This window comes from Bubalus kerabau, chromosome 19 (genome assembly GCF_029407905.1).
Source record: "Bubalus kerabau isolate K-KA32 ecotype Philippines breed swamp buffalo chromosome 19, PCC_UOA_SB_1v2, whole genome shotgun sequence".
NCBI lineage: Eukaryota > Metazoa > Chordata > Mammalia > Artiodactyla > Bovidae > Bubalus > Bubalus kerabau.
The window spans coordinates 48009447-48029307 of record NC_073642.1 but is presented as its reverse complement, the minus strand read 5'-3'; the positions used below and the strand labels follow the sequence as shown (position 1 = coordinate 48029307).

General features: G+C 34.8%; 1 protein-coding gene across 9 annotated transcripts in view; it reads right to left on the bottom strand.

Annotated features, from left to right (window-relative positions):
- The window catches only part of MIPOL1 (mirror-image polydactyly 1), a 336828-nt gene that overhangs the window by 226046 nt on the left and 90921 nt on the right, over positions 1–19861 (bottom strand). For all 9 annotated transcript variants that reach the window (XM_055556697.1, XM_055556692.1, XM_055556694.1 and 6 more), the window contains one exon: positions 8466–8595. In XM_055556697.1, coding sequence (XP_055412672.1) covers positions 8466–8595 — 130 coding nt within the window. The remainder of the gene's footprint in view (positions 1–8465; positions 8596–19861) is intronic.

Here is a 19861-nt window from a genome sequence, read left to right as displayed (position 1 = left end):
AATGGAACAGAAAAGAAAGTCCTGAAATTAACCCACATGAATACAGTCGATTGATTTTTGGCAAAGGTGCAAAGGAAATTAGTGGAGAAATGATACCCTTTTCACAAATGGTGCTGGAATAAATAAATGTCCTGATGTAAAACTATATGTACCATGTACCACCTTACACAAAAATCAATTAAAAATGAATTATAGACCTACATGTAAAACATGAAATTTATAAATTCTAGAAGAAAACACAGGAGAAAATTTGGTGTGACCTAACATGTGGCACTGAGTTTTAGATTCAATACCAAAAGTACAAAACATAAAAGAAAAACCAGTAAGTTGGATTTTATCAAAATTTAAACTTATATTCTGCTAAACACATTGTTGAGAGACCAAAAATATGGACTGCAAGAAAATATTTGAAAACCACCTATCTGAAAAAGGACTCACATACAGAATGCATAAAGAACACTTAAAATTAACAAAAGAAAACAATACAACTTCAAAAACTGGTCAAATATCTGAACAGACACTTTACCAAAGAAGATACACAGCTGGTAAATAAACATTTACCAGCTCAGTATCATCTGTTATTAGAGAATGGCTAAATGGCCAAAATAGGAAACCTAACCAAACAAAAAGGACAATTACAAATCCTGGCAAGGATGGTAAGCAATGAGAATTCTGATTCATTGCTGGGTGGGCACATCCCTTTCATAAAACATTTTATATGTTTTATAGTGCCAGAAAGTAAGAAAATGTTCAAAAACCAAAAGGATGAGAACAAGCCAAAGGCATACAGGAATCACCTGAGAGAGTTTCCAATGTCAAAACTGGAACACCCCAAGAAACAGAATAACACAGAATTTGATTACAAGTCAAAGTATTAAATGAATGTCAGTGAGTCTATACTGACATAACTAAACACATAAATGAGGGATAAAAATCTCCTATATTGAAGAATCACAAATAATTTATATAGATATTCTCTACTAAGAAAGGCAAACTCAATTAACCAGGACTTCCCTGGTGGTTCAGTGGTTAAGAATCTGCCTCCTAATGCAGGGCTGGATCCCTGGTCATGGAACTAAGACCCCACATGCTGCGGGGCAACTAAGCCCATGCACCACAACCAGAGATGCCTGCATGCTGCAATGAAGACCCAGCACAACCAAAAAAACTTAACCTCCTAGTCCACACTCTCCAGCCCCACCATTGAGTACAGGCTGCACTTTAGTGATCTGCTTCAAAGAGTTTAAAAGAGGAATAAAAGTATAAAAGAGGATAAAAGAGGAATGTGGGTAACTTTGCAGTAAAGAAACATGGCAAGCACTACCTTGACTGGGAGACCAAAATTAACATCCCCGGCTGAAAGTCACGTTGACAGAATATAATCTTGAAATGATGTGATTAAACATGGCATTTCACTTCTGTACTATTTGTCCCATAAAACCATTACATCAGTCTAATCATGAGAAAAACTTCAGAAAAACTGAAATTGAGGAACATTCTATAAAATACCTGACCAGTACTCCAAAAAACTGTCACATCATCAAAAACAAGGAAAGTCTGAGAAAATGTCACAGACCAGAGTAGGCAATGGAGACACAGTAACTAAATGCCTATGGAATCCTGGATAGGATCATGGAAAATAAAAAGGACATTAGAGAAAGTAGTGAAATCTGAATAAAGTATGAAGTGAACTGAAGTCGCTCAGTCGTATCCGACTCTTTGTGACCCCATGGACTGTAGCCTACCAGGCTTCTCCGTCCATGGGATTTTCCAGGCAAGGGTACTGGAGTGGGTTGCCATTTCCTTCTTCAGGGGCTCTTCCTGACCCAGGAATCGAACCCGGGTCTCCTGCATTGCAGGCAAACGCTTCACCCTCTGAGCCACCAGGAAAGTCCGTATGGCCTATAGTAAATAGTTCTATAACAATGTTGATTTCTCTCCTGTGACATATATATCATAGTAATACAAAAGGCAGCAATAAAAGAAAGTGGGTGAGCATTATATAAACTTTGTATTATCTTCACAACTTTTCTATAAATCTGAAAGTATTCTAAAATGAAAAGTTTATTCAAAAAAAAAGTCCAAGTAAAGACAGTGGCAATGGCACTCCACTCCAGTACTCTTGTCTGGAAAATCCCATGGATGGAGGAGCCTGGTAGGCTGCAGTCCATGAGGTCGCTAAGAGTCGGACATAACTGAGCAACTTCCCTTTCACTTTTCACTTTCATGCATTGGAGAAGGAAATGGCAACCCACTCCAGTGTTCTTGCCTGGAGAATCCCAGGGATGGGGGAGCCTGGTGGGCTGCTGTCTATGGGGTCACACAGAGTTGGACACAACTGAGTCCCTTGGACTGCAAGGAGATCCAACCAGTCCATTCTGAAGGAGATCAGCCCTGGGATTTCTTTGGAAGGCATGATGCTAAAGCTGAAACTCCAGTACTTTGGCCACCTCATGTGAAGAGTTGACTCATTGGAAAAGACTCTGATCCTGGGAGGGATTGGGGGCAGGAGGAGAAGGGGATGACGGAGGATGAGATGGCTGGATGGCATCATTGACTCGATGGACATGGGTCTCAGTGAACTCCGGGAGTTGGTTATGGACAGGGAGGCCTCGTGTGCTGCAATTCATGGGGTCGCAAGGAGTCGGACATGACTGAGCGACTGATCTGATCTGATCTGATCTGAAGCGACTTAGCAGCAGCAAAGACAGTGGAGTGAAATCTGAACACAAATCCATCTACCCCATCACATACCACTTGAACAGAAGATAAAAATTAATCAAACTGTAGAGGAAGCAGGATATCATGTAGCAATTTTTTAAAGTAAGGACAAGGTGGAGGGTGGAAAAATGATTTTGAACTGGTTAAACTAACTTATCTTTTTACACATGAAAATAGGTATTGAGAAAAGACAGTGACCTTACCAAATCCTAGGAATTTTTCACTAATACCACACAGCTTAGAAATAACCTGGGTTGAGTAGACAGCCCAAAGAAAAGTTAAGAAAATCTTTCTGTATTACTAAGAATCTTTACAGATGAAGCAAAAATCACCAGGGCTGGCCATTCTGTTTGCCTGTTTCTTTTTACTACACTGGTGTAACAAATAAAAGCCCCAAAGTACTACTCCATGGCATCAGAATATTCACAAGAAGAGACAGAGTGGCCCCTTAGCGCCGTGCAAGACACCAAACAAAACTCCACAGCAGGGGACAGGATCTCAAACAAAATGGGTATTCAACCCCAAAGAGGTCTTCCCAACCTCTGCCCCTACCCCACTGCCCCAGGGCAATGTAGAAAGGTGGCCCAGAAGCAACACCTAGCCAAGAGTCAGAGGAGAAGGCAAACAGGTGTCAAATAATATGAAATATTTATCAAGGAAAATTCATTTGCACCATTTCAAAACAGATAAAAGTTCTTGACAATTTAAGTATGAGCAAGATAAAAGAGAAATGACAAGTCAACTATGAATTTACCACAAACACATGACCAAGTATTATGCAGATGAGATAAAGATCACAATATAAAAGATAACACTGACCAAGAAGGAAGTTGACCCATTAATGGTTGGCATTCTAGAAAAGCATAAGAACATGAATTCAACAAAACAAATTTCAAAGAGAAGATGCCAAAACAAAAGAGCAGATGAAGAGGAAAACTGAAAACTAAAGGATAGACCTGAAATTGATATAATTTTAAAAAGAAAAGAAAGCCTGAGGAAACATTGAGAATAAATAAACAGACAAATATTTAATAAATGAAGTAGAAAGAACAGGCGATGGGATTGTAAAACTGGAAGTACTAACATACAGGAAAGGCTTGAGACTGTCACAATGAATGCACAGGAAAAAAACAGGAATTAAAATAATTATTGAATTGATAATAGATGAGAACCAAAGTGCCTATAATAATAACCAAAGTCTCTAAAATAGAAAACCACAAAGCTAATACAATATTGTAAAATAATTAGCCTCCAATTAAAATACATAAATTTATATTAAAAAATTAAAAAAAAATAGAAAACCAAAAATAAAATTAAATTAAAAAATCTAAAATTTCCCTGAAATAAAGAAAGAATCAAATAGCCTTTAGAAAAGGCATGCTGTGATTCTAAAAATATTATTACATAATAATCAACACAAACATCCTGATTAAGTTGTTCTACTTCAAGAATAAAGGAAAATCCTTCTGGTATCCAGGCAGGAAAAAATAAACTACCTTTAAGTGAGGGAAAAAGGAATATGATTGACACTAGACTTCTTTTCAGACAAACTTGATGTCAGAAAAGTCAGTAACATTTTTTACAATGTTTAGAATGAAAAATACTTGAGCAAAGAATTTTATTCATAACCACTTTGAATATAAGGATAATAAACAGCCAGTCTGGAGCATATTAAAGTTTAGAATAAAGTATTTATAAACCCCTCCTTAAAAGACTATTTGAAAATGAAATCTGGTTACCCAGGAATTTCCCACAATAAAGAACTCAGGTACTGGAGTTTCCTTGCTGTGGATGGGGTTATATCGGTGGCTTGTCAAGGTTTCTTGGTTAGGGAAGTTTGTGTCAGTGTTCTGGTGCGTGGAGCTGGATTTCTTCTCTCTGGAGTGCAATGAAGTGTCTAGTAACGAGTTATGAGATGTCAGTGGATTTGGAGTAACTTTCGGCAGCCTGTATATTGAAGCTCAGGGTTGTGATACTGTGTTGCTGGAGAATTTGTGTGGTATGCCTTGCTCTGGAACTTGTTGGCCTTTGGGTGGTGCTTGGTTTCAGTGTAGGTACGTTTGATGACCTCCTATCGCTTAATGTTCCCTGGAGTCAGGTGTTCTATGATGTTCTCAGGATAAAAGCGAAAATAAACAAATGGGATCTAATTAAAATCAAAAGCTTCTGCACAACAAAACAAACTATAAGCAAGGTGAAAAGACAGCCTTCAGAATGGGAGAAAATAATAGCAAATGAAGCAACTGATAAACAACTAATCTCAAAAATATACAAGCAACTCCTGCAGCTCAATTTCAGAAAAATAAACGACCCAATCAAAAAATGGGCCAAAGAACTAAATAGACATTTCTCCAAAGAAGACATACAGATGGCTAACAAACACATGAAAAGATGCTCAACATCACTCATTATAACAGAAATGCAAATCAAAACCACAATGAGGTACCATTTCCCGCCAGTCAGAATGGCTGTGATCCAAAAGTCTACAAGCAATAAATGTTGGAGAGGATGTGGAGTAAAGGGAACCCTCTTACACTGTTGGTGGGAATGCAAACTAGTACAGCCACTATGGAGAACAGTGTGGAGATTCCTTAAAAAACTGGAAATAGACCTGCCTTATGACCCAGCAATCCCACTGCTGGGCATACACACTGAGGAAACCAGAAGGGAAAGAGACACATGTACCCCAATGTTCATCGCAGCACTGTTTATAATAGCCAGGACATGGAAGCAACCTAGATGCCCATCAGCAGATGAATGGATAAGAAAGCTGTGGTACATATACACAATGGAGTATTACTCAGCCATTAAAAAGAATACATTTGCATCAGTTCTAATGAGGTGGATGAAACTGGAGCCTATTACACAGAGTGAAGTAAGCCAGAAAGAAAAACACCAATACAGTATGCTAACACATACATATGGAATTTAAAAAGATGGTAACGACAACCCTGTATGCAAGACAGCAAAAGAGACACAGATGTATAGAACTGTCTTTTGGACTCTGTGGGAGAGGGAGGGGGGGATGATTTGGGAGAATGGCATTAAAACATGTATAATATCATATAAGAAACGAATCGCCAGTCCAGGTTCAATGCAGGGTACAGGAGGCTTGGGGCTGGTGCACTGGCATGACCCAGAGGGATGGGATGGGGAGGGAGGTGGGAGGGGGGTTCAGGATGGGGAACACATGTACACCTGTGGCGGATGCATATTGATGTATGGCAAAACCAACACAATATTGTAAAGTAAATAATAATAATAATAATAATAAAGAGAAAAATATATAAATAAAATAAAAAAAGAACTCAGGTATAAAAATGCCACATATGATAAAAGTTCCAGCAATGATTCTTAGTTCTTTAAACTAGAAAATTAAGGTTAAACCCAGAGAAGCACTTTGGCTATTGTATCCAATGTAACTTGATAAAATTTTGGAAAGTAGAATTCATAAAGAAAAATAAAAAAAGGAGTTTAAAATTATTATTCATAGCTGAGTCATTATTTCATAGCTGAATATTGTTTATGAACTATTTTATAGCTGAATATTGTTTAACTAAAACACTACATAAAAAATATTTATGAGAACGTTTTTCGGTCTCTTTTTTTAAATTTAAAAGGATCCTTAGGGAATTGATATATCTTACTAAGAGAAAATGGGGCTTCCGTGGTGTCTCAGATGGTAAAGAATCTGCCTGCAATGCAGAAGACCTGGGTTCAATCTCTGGGAGAAAACAGTGCCTCAGGTTCAAAGTTTTCTTCAGTTTCACAACTGATTATTACTCTTAAATTCAAGTAATATTTATACAGAACTGCTACAAGTACTTTTCAATACTTATTAAATCATTTAGTCCTCATAACAACCAATATAAAAACAGCCACTACTTCCACATTTTGTAGTTCCAGAAACTGAATGGTTTGTCCATGGTTGTACAGCTAAGAAGCAGAGTCAAAATTCAAAGACAGTTAACTGGGTGTGGAATCTATGCTCTTCACCTTGATAATATAATGCCTCTCATATAAAACAGAATGTAGAAAATAACTAATTTTTATCAAATTAATTCTATTGGGCTTCCCTGGTTGCTCAGTGGTAAAGAATCTGCCTGTGATGCAGGAGACACAGGGGATGCAGGTTCAATCCCTGGGTCAGGAAGATCCTCTGAAGAAGGAAATGGTAACCCACTCCAGTATTCTTGCCTGGAGAATTACACGGACAGCAAGCCAGACGGGCTACAGTCCATAGGGCTGTAAAGAGTTGGATACAACTTTAGCAACTTAGCATGTTGCAAGCATCTATTCAATTATCAACCATCTATCCTTTCAGACAGTAGTTTATATAAGCAAAGAAAAATGTTTGGAATAATGTTTCCCTATTGGCAGTGTAGAATTTACCTAATATTTTTTCCTTTATTTTTATTTGACAGTGAATTTAATGTTTATAACGAGTCTATCTACTTTTTGAATGAGCCTTCAAAAAACATAAACAAAAAATAATATAAACAAAACCAAATCATGCTATCTAGTCACAACCTGAGCACTGCAATATTAATTATTTAATGCTTGCTATCAAATAAACCACCACTTTTTTTGTACGTTTTTGGCTTTTTTGTCCACACCATGTGGCTTGTGGGATCTTAGATCCCCAACCAGGGATCAAACATGTGCCTTCTGCAGTGGAAGCATAGAGTCCTAACCACCAGACTGCTAGGGAACTTCCCACCATGTTTTAATTAGTATTTGACTGTGATCCCTCAGAGAGTCTACAACAACGCTGGGCAAAAGAAACATTCAATAAATATACGGAGGGATCAACATAAAATACTACATTATTATAGTCTATAGATGCTCTAGGGCCTTTCTACCCAAAGTGGACTTCTTAGATTAGCATCATTTGCATGATCTGGGAGCTTTCTACCCAAAGTGGACTTCTCAGATTAGCATCATTTGCATGATCTGGGAGCTTGGCAAAAGGCAGAATCTCAGGCCCTGCTCCAGACCTGTCTATCAGGAATCTGCATTTTAACAATATTCTCCCATGACTAGAGTGCACATTAAAATTGAAGTACTTCTTTCCAGTGCACTGTTTCTCTAAAAAAGTGAAAGTGTTAGTTGCTAGGTCATGTCTGACTCTTTGTGACCCTATGGACTATGGCCTGACAGGCTCCTCTGTCCATAGGATTCTCCAGGCAAGAATACTGGAGTGGGTAGCCATTCCCTTCTCCAGGGGATCTTCCTGACCCAAGTTTCTCTAAGTGTGGTCCAGTATTTCTCTATATCAGAATCACCTGGATTGCCTGCTAGAAATGTAGATTCTCAGGCTCTACCCTATTTCAGGTGTCATTAAGTTTAAGACAACTAAAAGAAGTAAAAAGTACTGGAGACTATAAATGAGCACAGCAAGCAGAAAGCAGTTAAAAAAAACCCAGAGAGCTGAAATAAATCAAGAAGGAGATAATAATAAGGAGAGGAAGAAAAGAGGAGTCACAAAAGAAAGCAGAGTAAGGGCATCAGCAACAGCACTGTGAAGAAATAAAGTCACTTTACTGAATGTTTCCCTTTCTTCATCCCTCTCTGCCTTTCGTTTAGTGACTGAAAACTACTAGCATGACAAAAGTCCTAGAGAAAGCCCGGGGATATGGAATTTACCACTGTAATTATAACATTTTTGAACATGTAACCATCACATAATTCATGCACTTTATAAATGCTCCTGATGTCATATGTGGTTTTACAAGCATACGTACAATTTTAGAGACATTTCCATATGCTTGGCTCGTGCAATTGCTTCATCTCTCTCCTCATTGGCTAACTGCAGTCGAGACATAATAGCTTCATCACGTTCTTTCTGTGCAAGATACACCTCTTCAACCAGAGCTACCAAAATACATAATTCAAAATTAGAGAATACAGAAGAAAATGCATACTTTTAGCAAAAATAAAAAAAAAAATTCTTTTATTCAACTGAATTAGCGTCAATTAACCACTTGAGAAAACATTCTTTTAAAGCTACTGCAAAAGTGAGATACCATTTCATACCCATAAAATAAAAAATTAAAACATTAAATAATAAAAAATATTGAGCTTGTGAAATAACGGAAACACTCAAATATATTGCAGATAGGCGTATATATTTCTATAACCATCTGAAGAGCAATTTGGCAATGCTGAAGCTGTGCCTGGTTTATAACCTGGCTAATCTCTTTGGTATGAAGCACATGAAAAATTCTTGTGTATGGTGTTAGAAAGTGATCTAGTTTCATTCTTTTACAAGTGGTTGACCAGGTTTCCCAGCACCACTTGTTAAAGAGATTGTCTTTAATCCATTGTATATTCTTGCCTCCTTTGTCGAAGATAAGGTGTCCATATGTGCGTGGATTTATCTCTGGGCTTTCTATTTTGTTCCATTGATCTATATTTCTGTCTTTGTGCCAGTACCATACTGTCTTGATAACTGTGGCTTTGTAGTAGAGCCTGAAGTCAGGTAGGTTGATTCCTCCAGTTCCATTCTTCTTTCTCAAGATCGCTTTGGCTATTCGAGGTTTTTTGTTTTTCCATACAAATTGTGAAATTATTTGTTCTAGCTCTGTGAAGAAAAGCTGTGGTACATATACACAATGGAGTATTATTCAGCCATTAAAAAGAATACATTTGAATCAGTTCTAATGAGGTGGATGAAACTGGAGCCTAGTATACAGAGTGAAGTAAGCCAGAAAGAAAAACACCAATACAGTATACTAACACATATATATGGAATTTAGAAAGATGGTAACAATAACCCTGTGTACGAGACAGCAAAAGAGACACTGATGTATAGAACAGTCTTATGGACTCTGTGGGAGAGGGAGAGGGTGGGAAGATTTGGGAGAATGGCATTGAAACATGTAAATATCATGTATGAAATGAGTTGCCAGTCCAGGTTCGATGCACGATACTGGATGCTTGGGGCTGGTGCACTGGGACGACCCAGAGGGATGGAATGGGGAGGGAGGAGGGAGGAGGGTTCAGGATGGGGAACACATGTATACCTGTGGCGGATTCATTTTGATATTTGGCAAATCTAATACAGTTATGTAAAGTTTAAAAATAAAATAAAATTAAAAAAAAAAAAAAAAAAAAAATTCTTGCACATGAGCACAAGGAAAGAAGTATAAAAATGTTTAGGAAGCATGTATAAAAATGTTTATCTCAACATTATATAATAACAAAAACCTACAAATAACCTAATGTAGAATAATTGGAGCAGGAATAAATTTCTATACATTAAAAGTGGAATACAATGCAGCATTTAAAATGAGTGGGTTTAAAATGAGGGTTGCCATTTCCTTCTCCATAAAATGAATTAACTATAGACAAATGGACAAATCTCAAAAATGAAAATCTGAAAAATACAGGAAGTTGCAAAATAAAGCAAATCTAACTATTGTGGATAGACACAATTAATAAAAATATTCAAATGAACATGAAAATGATAAACACCAAGTTCAGGACAGTAGTTACCTCAGTAAGATGATCAAAGGAGAGGAAAGAGGTGAGGACATGGGTGCACACTAGTTTAGCACAGCACATCTCCAGAGGCACCATTTATATTGATTACAATACAAATGACTTCATTTAAATTTCTGCAGCACTATCGAAGGAGCTCATATGTTATCTGAAATTGTCATTTCTCAAGCTGAATTTCTACTTGAAATCTTACATTACTTAAAATGTCACTGCAATTTTAGAAAGGGACTCAAATACTTATATCACTGAAGCACATTTATTTATACTGTCAAACCACAAAATAAACTTAGGAAAGACATTTGAAACATTCCTTTAGGTCACAGAATACTGAGTTTTGTACCAAGATTTGTCATAGATTAATATACTTTTAACCAAGATAGTTACTTTTTTATTACTTAAAATATAAGGAGTAAAAAAGAAACCCTGAGAAAAAAATCAACTATATCTTTTCCATAATAGAGTGTAAAATGGAACATGCAATGGTAAAACAAAAGGCACAACCATTTCTAAGAAGCTGAGCCTGAGGCAAGATAAATATTCAATAAATTAATTAATTCATCAAATATTTATATAGTTCCTGTGGCAGTCATCAATCCAGTTTTAAGGAATATGAATATAGTGGTCCTAGAAGTCCTTATCACCCTGCAGTATACATTCCATTACAGGAAAACAGACAATAGTGAGAAAAACAGACCAAAAATTAGATAGGTAGGTATGGAGACATATTGCTTTAAAGGAAAATACATAGAAAAGAGAGTGATTTGGTACATGTGGATTAGAGCAGACTATTTTAGAAAGAGTGGTCAGAAAAGATCTTTTTAAATAAGTGACATTTCAGTACATTCAAATAAAGGAAGAAAACCATATTTATATTTGAAAGTAGATGAAGTTGAAGAAAAACTGCGACTAAGGCCCTAGAATATTGGTGAAACAACATCAATATGACTGGAGCACAGTGAGAGAGGATGAGAGTTCTTGGGGATCACACCGCAAGTCATAGCAGGGAATTCAGATCTGTTACAAAGCATCAGACATGACTTAGAGACTAAACAACAAAATATGATGGTAGCAATGGAGGTTTACGAGCAAGGAAATGACAGACTCACATATAAGTTTAAAAAGGAATTCTGGCTTCCGGGTGAGAAATTGTTCATAGGTGGGGCAACATGGAAGCAGATTCCAATAGAGAGACACAGGAGTGATCTATGAAAGAATTCACATCAATAACCCGCAAGAATAACCCTTTCCCTGAAACTTAAAGCTCAGTTCAGTTCAGTTCAGTCGCTCAGTCGTGTCCGACTCTTTGTGACCCCATGAATCGCAGCACGCCAGGCCTCCCTGTCCATCACTAACTCCCGGAACTTAAAGCTACCCAGAAGTAAATATGCCACCCTAGAGAAATGACTTCTAGAAAAATAGGCACAAATTGATCAGATCTGTGTTTTAGAGGGAAAACCCAGAGATTAGCATTCAGAGTGTCTGAAACAGCAATCAGAGAAAAGCTGTTGGATTGTACATGCCCCTTAATCCAACATTAGATTTTATGAGTCCAGGTGAGAAATAATGAAATCCTGAATTAAGGCAAGGGCAACAGAAAAGAGAAAGAAAACTGATTCAATTCATAACAAACACTTAAGCACGTATCAAATTTTCAAGGAGAGAAAAACAGGACAGGTGACTTCACTAAGGTACCCCTCCATCTATCAAAAGATAATCTTCATAAAACTCTGAGGAAAACCGGTTACTCTTCTTCCTGCTGCCACATCGATTCCAAGGGGGATGGGGAATCTTAGTCCAACATTTAAGGAAAACTGGAGTCTAGTTCTAGCCTACCTTCCTGCATCCTCTACCATTATATTTCTTCTAGGTCAGCAGTTCACACAATATAGGATGTGAAATACATTTTTAATAGTTATATGTCATTTTAATGTATGTTATAAAAATATAACTAGCACATTAAACCTATACCTTATCCTTTATATGTGAAATCTAAAAAAAAATGATGCAATTTAATTCAATTAAGAATTTCCAATCTTCAAAGATGCTGATAAGGAAAAAAAAAGAGAGAAGCCACAGACTGGAAGAAAATAACTGCAAAGTATGTATATGATAAAAGACTTGCATCTAGAATGTAATTTTAAAAACTGTCAAAGTTCAATAACAAGGAAAAGAAACAAAATTGGGAAAAAAACTTGAAGACTTTTTATCAGATATACTGATGGTAATAAGCACAAGAAAAGGTGTTCAACATGTTCAGTCATTAGAGAAAATTCAGCTACTCCATTCAAAAGTATTTACCCCCCAAAAAATTAAAGATTATGTCCATGCAAAGACTTAAACACAAATATTCATGGCATCTTTATTTATAATAGTAAAAACTCAGAAACACCTCAGACTTCTGGTAACAGATGAATGGATAAGCAAACTACATAACAAATTGTGCTAGAACAATTGGATATCCACATGCATAAAATTAAATGCTTTTAAACAACAGTTTAGATGAAGTTAAGAAATTCTTGCTATAAACATCGCTTTTGGAAGATCTACTACTTTCGAGTATAATTTTCATATAGTTTTTAAGTCTATATCATTACTGTTAACTGCTTGTTTGTGGCCATACTATTCTGCTTGTATGCATCAATTCATTACGCTATTTTGAAAAAAACTTTTGCCTATAATGTAGTACACAATAGTGAATTTTATTTCCCCGTTAGTTGTATATAATTTCTGGTTAGCTGTATACAATCTCGTTAGTTGTATACAATCCTAGAAAGGGATTAGAGAAAACAATATGAGATATTATGAAGAATATGGGCTTTGATTCAGATCCAAGGTGTTATCACCATAAAGTTAGGCAACTTGGCTTTTTTTATATTTCTTAAATTATTTTAGTCACAGTTCAGATGTATAAAATGAATAGAATACCATCATTTTATGGTTATTAGGGAAAATGAAATGAGATGATATATAAAAGCTCTTGGTCATAGAGCTTTCTCAACAAACATTATATCCATGCCACCACTACCATCACCACCTTCAACCCACAGTCTCACAATTTAGCTTCATTTCTAGATACATTAAAAATGCAATTTTGATTAATTTGGATCATTGCTATCTATAATCATTTCAAAATTTCTTACTTTTTAGGCTTTTTCATTGATATGGAAAAAGAACAAATGGGAATTGAGTAAGATTTTATTCAGAACACATTCTATATAATACAATATACTATAAAATCACGTTTGTACAAAATATGATACTCTAAGATATTTTTTAATTTTTACATTATAAAATACTTCTAATTTGTAGGTCAGATAAGATGAATAAAATGATGCTAAACAGTGACCTAGGTACCAATTAACATGTATGTTTTACTGCCCTGTAATATTCTGGCATATCAAAAGGTCAAAACACAATTTGTGTGCGTGCGAAGTCATTTCAGTTGTATCCAACTCTTTGCCACCCTGTGGACTGTAGCCCGTCAGGCTCCTCAGTCCCTGGGATTCTCCAGCCAAGGATACTGAAGCAGGCTGCCATGCCCTCCTCCAGGAGATCTTCCTGATGCAAGGACTGAACCTCTTTTGTCTCCTGCAGTGGCAGGCGGGTTCTTTACTACTTAGCTCCACCTGGAAAGTCCCAAAGCACTATTTACTAAATTTTTAATGCAACAGGCTTCTATCACTTCTGTATAATGTGATGAGATCTTTATAAAGTGACATTTAATGTAAGCTGTGTTCTACTTTATATACAATAACACTTGATTGAAAAGGTAAGGCTGTGACTATTAAGGGCTTTTAATGTCTAGTTTGGAGAAGGAAATGGCAACCCACTCCAGTAGGCTTGCCTGGGAAATCCCATGGACAGAGGAGCCTGATGGACTACAGTCCAAGGGGTCACAAGAGTCAGACATGACTTAGTGACTAAATGACAACATGAAAACCCCAGAGTTCCAAAATATTAACTCTTATATTCAGCATCTGCATAGACTTACTTAACATACTTGGTTGCCTTATGACCATCAGAGTTCTTTCATGCCCACCTGTCTTTAGTTTGCTTCCTGATATTTGTGGCTTGCCTCAGCAATTCCCAACTTACTGTGACATTAGAACATTATTTCAGTGGCTTAATTCCACTTTATTAAAATCTAATGGGGTAAATAGCACACTTACTTAATACATTATTGGGCTTCCCTTGTGGCTCAGCTGGTAGAGAATCTGCCTGCAATGCAGGAGACCTGGGTTCGATCCCTGGGTTGGGAAGATCCCCTGGAGAAGAGAAAGGCTACCACTCCAATATTCTGGCCTGGAGAATTCCATGGACTCTATAGTCCATGAGGTCGCAAAGAGTTGGACACAACTGAGTGACTTTCACTATCTCTATGCTTACGGATAAATGCTTTACATCAAGAGTTTATTTGGTCCTATGTGATAAAGAGAAACCGTTTTTTTTCCTCTATAATGCTGTATCAATTCTAAATATATGAATAATGTGTGCATTTAAAGGAATATTCTAAGGTTAAAATTTTAAATACCATAAAACACACACGCACACAAAATCTGATTATGCATTATATAAATGTTATGAAAAGTTTCCCAAAAGTATTACAAAATGATAATTTCAACAACTATACTAGGTTATATGTGAAATTTGTTGATTATGAAAAACCTGATTCTTTTTCTAGAATTCAGTACTTTTAAAGAATCAATATGCAACTCTCAAACATTTTTAGTAAAGAAAACTTAATTGTAAACACAGAGCTTTTCCAAGGTAGATGACTATTACAAAGTTCACTAGAAAATCAATATAGCATTTTAGTTGGAATTTGCTCATTAAACACCCACAGCTCTAATGCAAATTATGATGGAATGAATAAAGCAAATACGTATGCTTCTTTCTTTTTATTAAATGTAAAATCTACTGTTAATTGCATCTCGTATGTCATACAAACTTTTCTCCTTAACTATTAAATAGAAGCTTTAACAAAAGTCATTAGAGATTCTCTTTCTTTGACTTGAATAAATTTCAATATTTGTTCAGTAAAGGTTCACAGCAGTTAAATTACATTAACAAATATTATTAGCTACTATGTAAGCCAACCAAGTAAAATACTTGTATTGTAGGTAAAACAAATCATTGGGTGTTTACAATAATATTTGGATATCTCCATTTTTAAACATGGTTATCAAATATCCTATAATTCTTAGTCAAATGAGAAAGATTCAGAGAGGATCACCCCAGTCCCCACCCCTAAATACTCAAATTTGTTTAGTAAGCTAATTGTTTTCTAATATGGGCAAAAGTAAATATGAAGAAGCTGAACCATACTAAGTATGAGTTTATTGAGTCAAGACAGAGTACATATTTTCTTAGTAGAACCCGTCTATTGACAAACCCATATTCTACACTTCTCAAACTACTTTTAAAATATAGTAGAAGACGGTTTATTGGAAAACATTCTAGTTTAAACATCAAATCATAATTCTCTAAATAACATAATTTGGAAGACAGACATTTCCCAAGAAAAAGAATCCATTTAACATCCTCAAGGTAGTTATTTAAATAGAAAAGGCTGAACAGCAGAGAGGGAAGAAGAAATCATTAGGATTTGAATTTGAAACATATGAAATAATCACTGATTATAATTCAAATTCCAAAATTCTAAGCAATAAATATAGGTAATAGTTTGGTTAAAGATTACCAAATTTCATATTGTATGAATATTTTTTATTATTGCTTTACATGAGGTTAAATGAATTCCTTGCAAATAATATTTAATGTTTTATGAAATCACAATATGTATACATCACAGAACCACAAATATTACACTATATCTTAATTTCCTTAAAATTTATAATTTCTCTTTCTTGGCATAAGTTGTTTATTGTAAATTAAACACAGGTGGTAAATACCACACACCACTAGGGAACTAACCAACATACTTCAAGTAGTTTGATGGTTCTGTTCTTGGCATTACATTGCTGAATTCAACTTATTTCTTCAGAACTTCTTTAATAAACCAGAATATTATTTTTCTAAAACTGGAGTAAATGTTCAACATTTAACACGATTATTCTGTAAATAACCTTTTTTGATTGAAAAATAATACACTCACCGTAAAAATGTGGAGACGGAAATATTTTGCATAGTTTTGTAACTTTCTGTGTATATTTAAGATAAATAGAACATGTTTTCATATTCTTTAGTATTCGTCAAAGGTATAAAATAGAATAGAATAGACTTTTATCATAAGGACATAACATATTTGACTGAACCAGGATGCTCCTAAAATAAGATTTTACACCAATTCCAATTATTCACTATATGAACGACACTGTAATGAACATCTTGCTATGCAAATCTTTATGTATGTACATAGACAGTGACTTAGGAAAATTCCTACAAGTATGATTACTACATTAAAAATGGGGAGGGAAGGGGGAGGAGGGTTCAGGATGGGGAGCACATGTATACCTGTGGTGGATTCGTTTTGATATTTGGCAAAACTAATACAATTATGTAAAGTTTAAAAATAAAATAAAATTAAAAAAAAAATAAAAATAAATAAATAAAACTGACCTTTTCCAGTAAAAAAAATAAATAAATAAATTTAAAAAATCAGCTTTTTAAGCTTTTTACTATGTTTTAAAATTTTCCTCTGTAAACTTGCTATAAATTTATACTTCCCAAGAGTATAGAAACTGCCAAAGAGTAATTAGAAAATTATACAAAATACTAAGTTTAAGGAGCAAAACTATTAAAACATCAACTTTCTGGCAAAACCTGCCATCATTGCATACATGTATTTAGTACAAATAATGCCAAGACTATATAAAACACTTCCTAAAAATGTGATCTTTACAGTCAAACCTTCAATATATCTGATATTAGCTACAATTTTTAATGTGAAAGAGATAAGCTTATCTCTGAAGTATTAAAATCAATTATTTTATGCACTTTTGTAATATAATTTTAAGGGGTATTTAACCTATTTTCTGCACAGAATATACACTTTAAATTTTAATAGATACCAATGGGAAAATTCTGTGAACTATAATTGTTACCTAAACATTTTCCTCTTTAGAATGAATTAAACATATGCAAAAAGTCAGGAATCATTTTTTGAGAAGTCTTTTGTTATTTTTGTTTTAAATACCCAAATTGCATGATAAGCTCTCAAATGCTTGATATCATGCTAAAGTCCATAGCATGCCATACCTGGTAAAATATTTCCAATTGTTGGTCATTGTTATGTATAATGGTTTTTGTTTTCTCATGTTCATTTTGTTGTTTCCAGAATAATACAAACTTTTCTAGGGAGGGAGGTTATAAAATTGGCCATACTCTACCTGTAAGCATTATTTGACCTACCTCTCATTACAATTTTAATACTCAAAGGATTCTACAGCCAAAGATAGTAATATAATTTGCATTCTATCAATATTTCTACTTGCTGCATTTCACAGATATGGACCTTTTTGTTTTAATCTGAAATAACTAGCCATATTCTTGAAATCCTTTTTTCTTCCAAATTAATAAATATGCAACAGAGATATATGTGGTGTTCGGTTCAGTTCAGTTAAGTTCAGTCATTTAGTCATGTCCGACTCTTTCAGACCCCATGAATCGCAGCACGCCAGGCCCCCCTGTCCATCACCATCTCCCGGAGTCCACTCAGACTCATGTCCATTGAGTCAGTGATGTCATCCAGCCATCTCATCCTCTGTATCATTATATTAATACTGTTACAGCATTTAAGTTTTAGATTAAAGGCTAGCATATTTTATTAATGCCCTATGCACACGTGCATGCTAAGTCGCTTTTGTCGTATCCAACTCTTTGTGAACCTATGGTGTGGAGACTGCCAGGCTCCTCTGTTCATGAGATTCTCCATGCAGAAATACTGGAGTGGGTTGTCATGCCTTCCTCCAGGGATCTTCTTGACCCAGGGACTGAACCTGCACCTCTTTCTTCTCCTGCACTGGCAGGTGGGTTCTTTACCTCTAGTGCCACCTAGGAAGTCCAATGCCCATTATATATACAGAGAAATGGAATTCCAATGTGTATTATTTCTTAAAAGTAATAGTATGTTATTTTCTGTTCTTCTGATATACCAAACTAAATGACTCTTGTTATTCTTAATCATTATATGATCAGCATCATCAGAGATACGGTATATAGTAACAAATAATTTTTTTACAAGAGAACAATGTACATATTTTCTTACAACAATTTTTATTTTTATGTGTTAATTAGATGGGTATCTTAATATATTTGCTACAACAGTAGATGATATATCTACACTTTTAACATTTACATATTAGTCTGAATAGAAAAACATAAGTTACATATTTCAGGGATTCTATGTTCTGATGCTTTGGACAATAAACTTATTTTGTCTCTACCAAAAATAAATGAGAATTCTCTGTAATAAGAAAGACTTAATTGTTTTTACTAGCAGTCTAAATTTGGATGCACAGAAAAGAATTTGTTTACCGAGATAAGGTAGATTAAATGCTTGCAGAATCAGTATGGTATGCTAACTAATAAGCAAACTACATAACCACCGAATTATATGTAAAATGTAACTAAGAAATAGATAGATTTATATAAGGAACTAAGGAGTTCTTTTGGCTAAAACCCAATATTGGCCTTATTTCAGTTTAATTGGAAGAGGATCTCAAATTCATCTTCTCCATGAGATATCAGGAACCTGGATTTCTCTTTGTACCAAAGGTTAATAAGAAATGTGTCTGCAAAAGTCAAACAGCATTAAATACCAAAAACTGATTATTATTCTACAGCAGTTGTTCTGTCATTCATAATCTCTCCATGCTCCAACCTTCCACAGCTAATCTTTAATGGATGACATGCAAGAAAGAAAAATAACATATAGAGGAGAGATTCTAAAGATAGGGTTTAAGAAATAGAAAAATAATAAGGCTTTTAAAGAAATATAAATATTCTAAATGTCACAAAAATAACTTAAAAAAACTAAATATTCTTTGTGCAAAAATTCACACATCATCTGTATACTATAAATGCAATAGGTTAATAAAAATTAAGACATTAAACACTAAAAAATGTTCACTGAGATTGTTTCAGAAAAATGAAAGGTTTATTAACAAATTATTTTTAAAAGTAATAACATCACTCACCTAAGAGAAATTAAATTAAGTGAATGCAAATAAGGTAATACAATACTATCTCTGTCAAACTCAATTTAAATAAATGAAATTTTGAAGTGTTTGTGATTTAATCACTTTTATTTAGATGAGAAAAGATACTTAAAGGACAATGTTTCAGTTGTGCTTCTCTGAAATATCTCTTAGTATCTGAAGGTCATACATGCCAATAATTTACATCATATTATCCACATGTATAATTTAATGAATTAAAACACAGTAAGACCTACGTAGCATATATTTCCTTTATTTTCTTTTTGGTAGAGATTTTTAAAATTTTCATATTTTCAAACTTTCCAAAGAAAGTTCATTCTGAAATGTCAGGGAAAACTAAAATCTATGTGGATAAAATGAAGTAAATAAAATATATATTTTTAACAAGGAATATAAAAAACAAAACTACATATAAGTAACTATGAAATAGTTATTTATATTAGCTACATTGATATGCCCCC